The sequence below is a fragment of the Kogia breviceps genome, chromosome 10 (genome assembly GCF_026419965.1).
Source record: "Kogia breviceps isolate mKogBre1 chromosome 10, mKogBre1 haplotype 1, whole genome shotgun sequence".
Lineage (NCBI taxonomy): Eukaryota > Metazoa > Chordata > Mammalia > Artiodactyla > Physeteridae > Kogia > Kogia breviceps.
In genome coordinates this window covers 83,257,902-83,270,478 of record NC_081319.1, presented here as the reverse complement: position 1 = coordinate 83,270,478, position 12,577 = coordinate 83,257,902, and the positions used below count along the sequence as shown (strand labels likewise).

The 12,577-nt window shown below is 39.5% G+C and overlaps 1 protein-coding gene across 7 annotated transcripts in view; it reads right to left on the bottom strand.

The window, feature by feature from the left end:
* EFHC1 (EF-hand domain containing 1) overlaps window positions 1-12,577 on the bottom strand; it is a 73,620-nt gene that overhangs the window by 37,341 nt on the left and 23,702 nt on the right. For 4 of the 7 annotated variants that reach the window (XM_059075327.2, XM_067006381.1, XM_067006375.1 and 1 more), the window contains 3 exons: window positions 9,030-9,317; window positions 3,937-4,086; window positions 2,592-2,784 (listed from right to left, as the gene is read on the bottom strand). In XM_059075327.2, the coding sequence (XP_058931310.1) occupies window positions 2,592-2,784; window positions 3,937-4,086; window positions 9,030-9,317 (631 nt within the window). Of the gene's footprint in view, window positions 1-2,591; window positions 2,785-3,936; window positions 4,087-9,029; window positions 9,318-11,165; window positions 11,254-12,577 lie in introns of all 7 variants that reach the window. The other 3 variants (XM_067006377.1, XM_067006379.1, XM_067006376.1) reach the window with 1 other exon arrangement.

The following is a 12,577-nucleotide window of genomic DNA, read 5'->3' as shown; positions in this document are numbered from 1 at the left end:
TCAGGGGAACACTGAAAATAACAATAATAATACTGTAATAACTTTGTGTGGTGACAGATGATAACTAGAATTATCCTGGTGATCATTTTGTAATGTATAAAAGTATCAGATCACTGTTGTACACCTGAAACTAATATAGTATTGTAAGTTAATTCTATTTCAATAAAAATAACCCATAAAAATATTTAAACATTTTTCAAACCTTGTTTTTTAATCCTATCACTGCTCCAATATCATTATTGTAACATACTTTAATTTTACCTTGATATTTTTTAAGCCCCTCAAATTTAACATTGTTCCTTTAATGTGTATAGTCAATGTTTATTTAGATTTACCTACATTTTACCATTTTCTTTATTTATCACTTCTTATATCTCAGATCTTTCTTCTGGAATCATTTTCTTTCTATACATTATATTTTTCCTAGTAAGGGTCCATTGTTTAGGTCCACTCCCAGCTCTCCTGCAAAGTCTTTAGTCTTTGTAGCTCACACCTCTTCTTCTGAGCTTTGTCTACATGACATAACTAGTTAGCAATCAGATAATCTGGAGCACCTGTGTTACTGTTTAAGAGCTTTGAGTATTTATATGACTTGTCTCCCCAGCTGCTAGAAGTGACTGAAGGACAGGGATTCTAGGTCTGGAGGTTACATTTTCATCTTATCCTCCACAGCACAGCACTTAGCACATGACATAGTTCCCATAGCAGATATTTAACTCTTGTTTAACTGAATTCAATAAAAATTATCCATTGGATTAATGCCTCTAGGAGTCAGTCAGACACTTTAACACCACCATGGTTCCAGTTAAAGGAACTATTTAGCTGATGGAAGCTTAGCCTTTTCTGTCTGCAAGACTAACAATAACTTGCACAAAAAGATATGTGTCCTACCTTTTCAAAGGACCCTACATAGGTCACCAGGCTGCCTTTCCATCTACCCCTGATGAAAATTGTTAAAATCTGGGAAGTTATAGATGAGGATGATTACATACTGAAAAGTCAAACAGAGGCCACAATGATAAGGCACATTGATAAGGCAGACACAAACATGGAACCTGACAGTTCAAGAGATTTAGTGACACATTTTTCATGCCACCCTGAATAAATCCCCATTCTTCTCCTTAATCATAACTCTGATGCTTGTTAGCTCCAGATGGCAGGCACTGCAGGCTCATTTAAGCATTCTGGAAGGCCCAAAGTAGTGTATTAGTCCCAGTGTCACAGAACTCTAAGAGGGTTCTGTGGGAGCTAAGTAGAAGAAACACGGCAGGCAGCAGCCAGGCTAAGCTGAACTAGGGCATGGACCCAGTTATCGCTATTTGAGAATGTAAACTGCGTCAGCAATTACTCTCATTTCTCAAAAAAAGAGGTGTTTAATGTTAAGTCTCTGAATTTAAAAATGATGACAATTTTTACTCCCTTTTATCCTTTTCCCCAATCTCATTCTCCTCTGCCTCACATGCAACCATGCTAACGAGCAGCTTTCTGATTATATGCATATTTACACTGTTTTGTGTACATTTTACTTCATGTAAATGGTATTGCGTTATACATCTCCTTTTACTTTTTTTCTACACAGCACTATGCATTTAAGATGCATGCATTTGCTTTCTTGTACATTTTGCTTCTATTACATATTTATCAAGATATACCTTCACCACATTCTGATTATCCACTCTCCCAGTGACGGAAATCTCCACCTCCTCGCCCCCAAATAACTCCGCATTTTTAAAAAACACTGTGCAGACCAAGCAATACACGTGGGTAGGTTGGATTTAGCTTTCAGACTGCCAATTTGTTTATAACCTCTAAGACAAATCTCTTGCTCAATACCTGGAATTTCTTATCTCTTAGTTCCAAAAAATAGAGTTAAAAAAAAAAAGTATTTATTACAGAGTTCTGTCAGCCATCCAAACGTTGGTCATTATATGTGACCAAGATGACACTTTTGTAAGAGAAAATTCTTAAACTATTAAGTCAATAACTAAAGCAAGTCTACTTATTCCAGAGAAGCAGTGACAGCCTGTCTCAGCTGCATTTTGTTTGCATTCTCACACTCCAATTGATAAGGTTATTTTATATCAGCAAAGAAAGACCAGGGGTTGACACAATGGGGATCCATCTTTATGAACCACAGACATGCCTTTTCCCATCTGAAGTTATCCCACATAGAAACTTCCTGATTAGGAAGTGGTTGAGGTGAGAAGCAGAGTCTGAAAAGCACATAAGGAAATGGTAAGCTGTACCTCTGAATGAAAACAAGCTTGGTTTAGAAATGCATTAAAAATCTGACATGAAATTGCTTCAGCTCAGGAGCCTTGCTCTTCCGCACTTTAAATAAATCTTCCACCGCTGTTTTGGTTTTATTCCCTTGATCTTGATATCAGTCATCTCTGCCAGACCATTTCAGATACAAGCTTGGATCGAGGGGCCAGTGAAGGAGGGAAGTTATGGGAAAGCCGCTTTTTGAGTACCTAAGAGAACACAGCAAGCACCTCCCAGGTGTAAAGGGAATGACCACACTGATTAATAACTCCTTTGAGATCCAGGAAAGGTCCCAATTAACAGAGGATAAACTGAATCACACATACTTGCACTCTCCACCAAAACCTTGGGCACGCGCCGGCGGCTCATGAGGAGTGGGAAGGGATCTCGGCCATCATTCCGTTCGTGGACCTCTCGAATTTCCACTGTATCATCCATAAGATAGTAATGAATGATGTAGGTCCGACATTCACCAAACATGCTGTCTGTATCATCCCAGATTGCATAGAATCGAAGAACCTTTAAGGAACCCAAAGCAGTGACGTAAGGAAAAATTCTACAGGTGGCGAGTTTAACTTAGCTTCTTTGGCATTTCTGTATCAGACAATGATGAAGAGATTAACCAGAAAGACTATGACATAATCTCAGATGGTTAAAAACAAAGTATTCACCAAAGATACAAAAACATCTGAAATCATATACCAGATGTCAACAGCTGGAAAGTATTAAATAATAGTTTTATAAGCTTGTGCTGAGAAAGAATGATTCATTTTGATCCAAAATATTAGTCAATGAAAGAGAAGCTGAATTAAAAGAGCAGTGGGCCCTTTGTTCAGTGCTTTATGCATATTAATAAAGGTACATGTGAATGGTTTGCATATAATTAGTATGGAAAGAATTTTCATTTATTAATCAGCCTTTTTTTAGTTCTTTCAACTGTTCCTTCTAGTAACAGTATCAACAACACAATCTTTAAATACAGAATAATGACCGACATACGACTGATATAAAGAATGTCCTTAAAAGACCTTGCTAGTGCTAGGTAAAATTTTCTGAACTAAAAGGAATTACATGTCTGAGAGAAAAAAGCAGCAAAGAAACACTGAGGGTGATCTGTTTTCTCTTTCCCTTTAGTACAGTAAAGGAGAAGACTCAAATACACCAGCCCACAAGGGGAAGATAGGGAGGTTGGAACGGAGCTGGAAAATACCCAGAACATTCTGTACTCACACATCAATATAAAATTGAACAAGGAAGCATCTGCAATGGGAATGCTGTGAAATTACTAGTTTAACACTTAAAACCTACATATATGCAATAGCTTTGAAATATCCCAATAATTCATTTAAGGTTTCCTAAAGGATTCTTTGACATTAATTCATATTTGAGAAAAGAAGTAAGTGGTTAGAAGTAAAAAGCAGGGAACAGATATTGCTCAGCAATTGCTTTAAGACTTAAAAAGTTTCGTGGAGCTCACAAGACAACTCCACAATCATCTTTGAACCTCTGATATGAAACTTAGGCATTCCTGTACCTCTAACCCCAGAAAGATAGCACTGTATCTGACCAGTTAAATTACAGATGTAATGTTTCAAAATACACATCTACCAAAATAACTTGCTAATAAGCAGTGCTGCATTTGGAAACAAGTAAACCTACCGGGTCACTTACTTGTTTGTCAAAGGTGAGAAACTGCTTGAGTTGATCGAAGTCTGTTGGGGTCACATACTTACGAAGAGGCTGTTTCCGGAGTTCAGTGTAAGGATCGAGAGCCATCTTCTCTGGTGGATTTAGTTCAATTCCTTGACTTTCCAAAAATACCTACATAATTCAAAACTAATAATGATTATCTTTCTTGAAGCTTCTCAAAGTAAATATTAAGTGATGCTGTAAAAATAAGTATAATAAGAATTTCTAAGCTACTGCCCACCTTAACCATTAGTTTGCAGCTTGAACATGTCTTAGCAGTATCAAGCCTTTGATTGACCCAGTTCTATAATGCAGATAATGATAATTACCTTAAGTATAAATGGAAGACATGATGGTAAGGTAACTGGCTTCAAATATGAATTCAGATCAATTAGATTTACGTAGGTGCCCAGGAACAGAGGAAGTACTAGGACTGCTTACATACATACACTGGGAACCTAGCCATGGTTTGAACAACATGTCATTCATACCAGGTATGGGGGCAAACTGTACAATGGTAAAGTTAAGCTGAAATCAAATCCCCAGCTTTCCATCTCATTTAAAACAAATATATGATTAAGTATTTCCGGCAAAAAAAAAAAGAAAAGAAAGCATACCCACTGGTTATTTTAGACCAAAAAATATTTCAGCCAAATAGGAAAGACGAATCAAGTGCTCATATCTCACTAAAAAAGTTAAAGAAAGCATCTGAACTTGATATGATCATTGAATTTTATTTTGCTAATTATGAGTAAATATTTTAAGTCACTATGTATTTTAATACAACTTGACAACTCTTCTTCAAAGCACAATAAACTATCTTTTTTGTTGATCAGAAAAGAACAATTTCCTGGGATCTGTTTACATTCTGGAACCAGAAATTAATCTGAAATCTGGGTTTCTTTTGGGAATTGTGTGGTTTGCTTTTGGACAATTCAATAGAAAATATATAGAACTCAGGGCCAAAATACATGGGTTCTAGTATCAGCTCTGGTAACTAGCTTATAATCTTAGTATTTAAAGTTTTATTAGGCAGTCTCCAATATCCTTTCTTTTTAAAAAAATTATTTATTATTATTATTTTTTGGCTGTGTTGGGTCTTCATTGATGCATGTGGGCTTTCTCTAGTTGTGATGAGCAGGGGTTACTCTTCATTGTGGTGCACGGGCTTCTCACTGCAGTGGCTTCTCTTGTTGTGGAGCACAGGCTCTAGGTGAGTGGGTTTCAGTAGTTGCGGCAGAGGCAGGAGGGCTCAGTAGTTGTGGCTCACGGGCTCTAGAGCGCAGGCTCAGTAGCTGGGGCTACTGAGGCTTAGATGCTCTGTGGCATGTGGGATCTTCCTGGACCAGGGCTCGAACCTGTGTCCCCTGCGTTGGCAGGCAGATTCCTAACCACTGTACCACCACGGAAGTCCCTCCAATATCCTTTCAATATTAAAATATTATGATCTCAACATCTATTAAAACTACTGAACTGCAGATGACAATAAAATTCTCACCTCTCGAGATGGTCTACTAGTGTAGCAGGATTATTGATTGAGAAATTTAATGGGTGTTTTACTTCTTTTTGTTGCTTACAACTGATAACCAGGCCCTTTGTTAACCTTACTTTAGGGATTTTGGCAGGAATGTGTAGAAGCTTCCTGAAGTTGACTGTTCTTCCTGTCTCTTAGAAAAAGCCTATGGGCTTCCCTGGTGGCACAGTGGTTGAGAGTCCGCCTGCCGATGCAGGGGACACAGGTGCGTGCCCTGGTCTGGGAATATTCCACATGCTGCAGAGCGGCTGGGCCCGTGAGCCACGGCCGCTGAGCCTGCGCGTCCGGAGCCTGTGCTCGGCGACGGGAGAGGCCACAACAGTGAGAGGCCCGTGTACCGCAAAAAAAAAAAAAAGAAAAAAGAAAAGAAAAAGCTTGAACTCTTTGAAGTGATTATTCTAAAGTGTCCCAGGAGGAGGGGAGAGAAGGGAATGTCTTTGAGGGCAAGAAGACAGAAAGGGGGAGATTCCCCCAGACTGGAAAACAGACACAGGTTGGTGGGCCTTAGAAGAGCAAGACTCCCCAGGTCTCTGTAGGGACGCTCAGAGCACAGGTGCAGCCAGTCAGCACAGGTGTTCAGAGTCCAGTCTCTTACTCAGCACCAAGCTTCAGGGAGGTGCCCCTGGTCACTGGCAACCTAGGGATCCTGCACAGATGACCCCTTTGGGTCTGGGAGTGCTGCTGCTTACTTGCTATTCTTAGGGCTTAGAATCTTTGGCAAAGCTGAGGGTGAACAGAAACACCAGGCCAGTTGGACTGGGGCTCAATTAGGTCTTAAGTTACTTTTAAAAACAAAATAACATTTCTTGTGCACCTGTATCTGTGGAGTAGGATTCACATCTGTGACATCAGCAGTAATACTTTAGTGAAGATAATAAATTCTAGCTCTCTGAGTTCTGGAGCTCTATTTTTTAATGTGTTCCGTTCATTCTGTCTATAGGACCATTTATGTGGAGCCATGAGGAGGGGGTGAGAAGGGATGGTGATGATGATATGTGTGAATGGAGGTGGTTCCTTGTCCAAATCACACTCTAAAGCCAGTCTCTTCCTTATCCACTCATAGGTACAGCTGTAGTGAAAACCATCAAATTAGGTAAGATGTGAACAAATCCCAAACTGTTATAGAAGCCAACTTGTAACCTAACAGATCAATTATTGAAAACATAATTCAATCTAATCATCAGTGCCTGAAATACTCAGCTCTTGCCTATCACTAGTAATTAAAATACAGCTGATCCCCAGTATTCACACATTTCTGTATTTACAAATTTGTCTACTTATTTGTAATCAACCTCATGGCACTTTTGTGGTCCTTTGCAGCTGTGCACGGAGCAGTGAAAATTCTGAGTTGCCAGCTGAGGCTGAACAACGTGAAGTTCTCTGCCTTCTTGTTTTCAGCTTTCCTGGTGAAAAAGTGTCCTTTTCATGGTCTATTTGGAGCCACTTTTTCTCACTTATGTGCTTTCTGTTGGTGATTTTGCTGTCTGAAGTAGCCCCCAAAGAGCAGTGCTGTTTTCTGTTCTCAGTACAAGAAGACTGTGATATGTACTCAGTGCCACTAAACTGTACATCTAAAAATGGTTAAAGTGCTAAATTTCAGGGCTTCCCTGGTGGCGCAGTGGTTGAGAATCCACCTGCCAATGCAGGAGACACGGGTTCGTGCCCTGGTCCGGGAAGATCCCACATGCCGCGGAGCAACTAAGCCTGTGAGCCATGGCCACTAGGCCTGCGCGTCCGGAGCCTGTGCTCCGCAACGGGAGAGGCCACAACAGTGAGAGGCCCGCATACCGCAATAAAAAAAAAAAAAAAAAAAAAAAAAGTGCTAAATTTCAGGTTATGTATATTTTACCACAGAAAAAAAGGCAGCTGTGATGTATCTTAAGGAAAAAATACAAGTGTCAGCTAAGCTTCATTCAGGCATGACTTACAGTGCTTTGGCCATGACCTCAATGTTAATGAATCAACAATATATTTTAAATATGGCATCTGTAAACAGAAAGAACACACAGAACAAGCTAACATTTTGACCAGAGGCTTGTAGGAACCTAACTCTGTATTTCTCTTAGGAGCAATGGTTCAGTATTTGCTAATTCAGTGTTTGTGGCAACTGCACTGAACATAACTACCATCAATAATGAGAACTGACTGTAACTGGCTTAGCTCAATGGCTCAGTGATCAACTTGCAATGTTCAAACTGTCTGTAAAGACACAATTGTAAAAACAACTGTAATACCTTAAATTTATACATTTCATAATTTTTCATTGTCGGCACAATTCTGGAACTGCCTATGATAAAAAGAACTTCAAACACCTAAAAAATGAGAGATCAAAACACATTTGAAGGGGACAACATCTCAAAGATGGTCTGGCACCTCCACCTTCTATACGGTTTTCTCGGCAGCTCTGGGGCGACAAGCCAAGGATGCCATTGCTCCTTCCCTCACTGCCCTGAGGTCCTGTCCCTGCATCACCTCATCAGTGACGCCTTCCCTGCCCAGCCTTTACATATCGTGCCCCCTCCAATTCCCATCTCCTTTACTCTCTTTAGTTTCTTCCATAGCTCTTAGCAGCATCTGACATATTATACATTTGTTTGCTTATTATTTGTCTCCTCCAACCAGAATGTAATAACCTCCCTAAGGGCAAATACTTATACCTGGCACCTAGAACAGTGCCTGGCACACAGCAGGCACTCAGTAAGCATTTGCTAAATAAATTACTAAATGAAAAAAATAAATGAGTGAACTCACAGGAGCTCAGTGCATGGCAAAAAATTAATCACACTTGGCATTAGGTCACAAGGGATTAAAGGCATAAAAAAGTCAGGAACTATATCTTTGCTACTAAAATTTTTTTTAAGTGAAACAAATTTGGAATTGATTTCCTAATGCTTACACTTTGTGCTAAAGAAAGCGCTCTCGCTTCTTTCTCTCTCTCTCTGTACAATTAAGTATAAGTTATCAAAAAAATACATATTTATGAAATAGAGAAATGGAGGATTTTTCTCATAAAAAAGTGTTTCCCTTATAAAAAAGTGTTTTACTTTAAAAATGCTTTTATTCCAGGAATTCTTTAGATAGCAAGTTTCCCTAGAACAAAGCAAGTATGAGTTACAGAAAAAATACAAATTGTACAAAAAATTTTAGGCTCATATCTGCTAATAGTGGTAGTGCTATTTTTGTAAACCCAAACTTCAGCTAAATTGCCCAATGCCTCTTCCATATTTCTACCCCATCAAGGGAACTAGCTCCCTTATTCTCTATCTGAACTGGCATGTGAACTGATTTCTTATCAAATGATTCAGCTGTGAAGGGAATTTAACTTTATTTGAATGGATATGTAGCAATATCATTCTGAAAAAAATGATGTCACTACATAGTGATGGCACATAGGACATAGACAAATGCCAAATTAACCTACACGATAATCCACTCAGGACAGATGATCAGTGCCCTCCTCTTACCCTAACAAGTGACATGTATCCTTCCGTAGATTAGAACAATGCCTAAGCACCACAGCTTCCAAAAACATATACTATACCTGTGTGAACTTGTCACAGTCAACAATGCGGAAAGTTCTGCCATAAATTGTGATGTTTATTCCTCGGTTTAGGTCTTTCCAATGGTAATGGTCTCCCTGGTCATTCTTGGCTAGGCGCTGTCGTTTGATTAACTTGCCTTGAGGGATCCCGGAGTTTTCCACAACAGGCTCTATGACAGACATGCTGTCATCTTCCAGATAGTAGTAAATGTTCACTTGGCGGATCCTGTATTGTTCCTCAGTTGACAGAGGAACATATTCTTGGAAATAGGCATCAAATTTCAGCACCTGTAATACAAAAGGGAGGGAAAAATGGTGTATTAGTGTCTCATCCAAAAATACCAAGTACCTTCCTGCACCGAGAACCACTCAGGGAGATTTGAATACTCATCACTCCCATCTTCTAAGTCAAGGGTTGCCAAACTACAATCATGGGACAAACCTACCCCTGCCACCTGTTTCTGTATAACCTGCAAGCTAAGAATGTTTTCGTATTCAAATGGTTGAAAAATCAAAAGAAGAATAAAATTTCAAAACACATGGAAATTATACAAAATGATTAACACATAATTGCTAATGGTTGCTTTCCCATTACAAGGGCAGAGCTGAGTAGCTGGGCTGCTGCTATGGACTGAACTGTCTCCCACCCCCACAATACTCATATGTTGGAACCCTAACCCCCAACGTGACTGTATTTGGAAACAGGGTCTTTAGGAGGTAATTCGGATTAAATGAGCCTTAAGGGTGGGGCCCTAATCCGACAGAACTGGTGGCTTTGTAAGAAGAGGAAGAGAGCTCTCCCCTCTCTTAGCCCACAGGCACTGAGGAATGGCAACGTGAGGACACAGCAAGAAGGCATCTCTCTGGAAGCCAGGAAGAGAGCCTTCACCAGAAACCAAATCAGCAGGAGTCCTGATCTTGGACTTGAAGCCTCCAGAACTGTGAGAAAATTAATTTCTATTGTTTAAGTCACCTGTGTGTATTTTATTATGGCAGCTCGAGCAGACAAAGACAGCTGCAAAGCCCAAAATATTTATTATTTGGCTCTTCATGGAAAAAGCTTGCTGACCTCTGCTCTAAACACTCAAACTACGTGTAGACTGTTTATTAACACGTTCCTTGACAAGATGGCTTAAAGACCTTAACTCTACTAGCTTTACTTCAATGTCAAAAATCCCTCTTAGAATTTCTGGAAAGAATAAGAGAGTATGACTTTTGGTTTCAAAATGAAAATGAAGTCTCCAGTCCATTTCTTTAGGAGTGCAGTCCCTTGTAAATGCACATTCATGACATATTCATTCTTAGAGACTTTATATGAATGACTCTCACATCAACAAGCCACCACAGACTCTTGGGTGGTGTGTCAATACCCTCATTGTGCTCAGAAACATCTATCCTAGATGAAGCAAATCCTAGGTCCTCTGGAAGCATCAGCATCAGTGTAAAGTCAAAATGACACATCTACTGTACATTTGAAAAAACATTTAAAAATAATATAAAAAGCTTATGTTGGGAATTCCCTGGTGGTCCAGTGGTTAGGACTTTGCGCTTTCACTGACAAGGACGACGGTTCGAGCCCTGGTCTGGGCACTAAGATTCCACAAGCGGCGCGGCACAGCGTGGCCAAAAAAAAAAAAAAAAAAAAAAAGCTTATATTGACATGTGTTGGGATTTTAAAATTTGTATAATTCTATTTTTAATATTTCTTTTCAGGGCAAGAACGTATTAGAATGATGCTTCAGGGAGGCAAGAGTGATAACCCAAACCTCTACTAGAGTAAGAGGAACAAACCAAGGAGACTCTTTAGTGAAGACAATTATGGTTCAATGGATGGGAAGATGAGATAACGTATAATGTCTGCTGTGGGAGAACAAGATAAAAAGCAAAAGAGAATGGGCAGTTGCATAGGAGAAATGTGAATATAATGGAGTCAAGACTTTAAAACTCGTAATAAAAAGATGAGATGGATGAATGTAATGGAATGTTTAAAGGAGAAAAATCATATTGTAAAAGCAAAAGACAAAGATCCTTTTAAAGTAACATTTTACAACAGTTGCAAAGAACTGAAAGAGGACGTGATCAGTAATTCACGTACAAAACGGTCTGTACCTGAGCCACAGGCTTACGCAGATTTACCTGAGAAGATAACTCTGTAGCGAAGACAGTAAGCTGGATTTTAGACTTCCTGAATTCAGCACGCACAGTGACTGTGGCAGGAGGCAACCTGAGATGCAGGGTTGGGTTCTGGGAAAGAAGTCAGTCTTAGAGGAGACTCAGGATGACTCAACATTCTGACCTGAGCAACCGAGAAAATGGAACTGCTATCAATCTGATACGGAGCAGAATGCAGTGGAGCAGGTTTGGGGGGCTGGGAAACAAAATTAGGGGTTTGGTTTTGAACACGTTTAGTTTCAGATGTCCATTGAACACTCAAGAGGAGATGTCAGATAGGCAGTTACATCTAGAATTCAGGACACAATTCACTGTGGAAAGCAGGGGTCCCCAACCCCTGGGCCGCACAGCAGGACATGAGTGGCTGGCGGGCAAGCGAAACTTTATCCGTATTTACAGCTGTTCCCCATCGATCGCATTACCACCTGACCTCTGCCTCCTGTCAGCAGAATTATTTCATTACATATTACAATGTAATAATAAGAGAAATAAAGTGCACAATAAATGTAATGCGCTTGAATCATCCCCAAACCTTTACCCACCCCTCCCCGCGGGGTCCGTGGAAAAACTGTCTTCCACGAAACCGGTCTCAGGTGCCAAAATGGTTGGGGACCGCTTGTGTAAAGGACATTTCAAGGCACGAGTCTGGACCAAAGGAGTGAGCATAGACAAAGAAGAAGACCAAAGATTGAAGCCTGGGGCACCCCCAGTTTCCTGTGCCATCTGCTTTCTAAGATAGAGGGGATGAAAATACCTTTGGCAACAGGAACCCGGCCTCAGAATGGGAGGCAGGGAAAAGATACACACACATTTTAAAGGCTCAAATAATCAGAATTTTCTGCATTCTGTTTTTTAAAATGTTAATGATGAGTTATTTAAAAACAAACCTTATAGAATTATGCCATGTGATCAGTACAAATGAATCCTAATCTCCTATCTTTGTACATTTACAGTAGTGAATTGTGACCACATGATCATTTTGTAAAATCCAAAACATTCCTTTTGAAGCAAAGAAAAATTAAATAATGCAAAATTAAATAATGCACAGTTAAGTGTTCGCTTTATATTCATTTTAGTACATTCAGATTGTGCAGGGAAAAGAAGTAACTGATTATGTATATATGGTATATTTGGTATTTATTAAAGAAACTGACTATTCAGTTAACTAGGGCACTAAATTCTTAAGTTCTCGGTTATTTGGGAGTTTGTTATCTGACATAAACTGTAAGTGGTAAAAACTTTACCCATTAAAAAAAGACCCTATAAGTTTTTTTTCTGTCTGTACATTTATCTCTGATTTTTTAATATGAATCAGTTTGTGCAATAAAGTACTTGGGTTTCCTCTGGCATATGATATATGCATATGGCTAAACTAC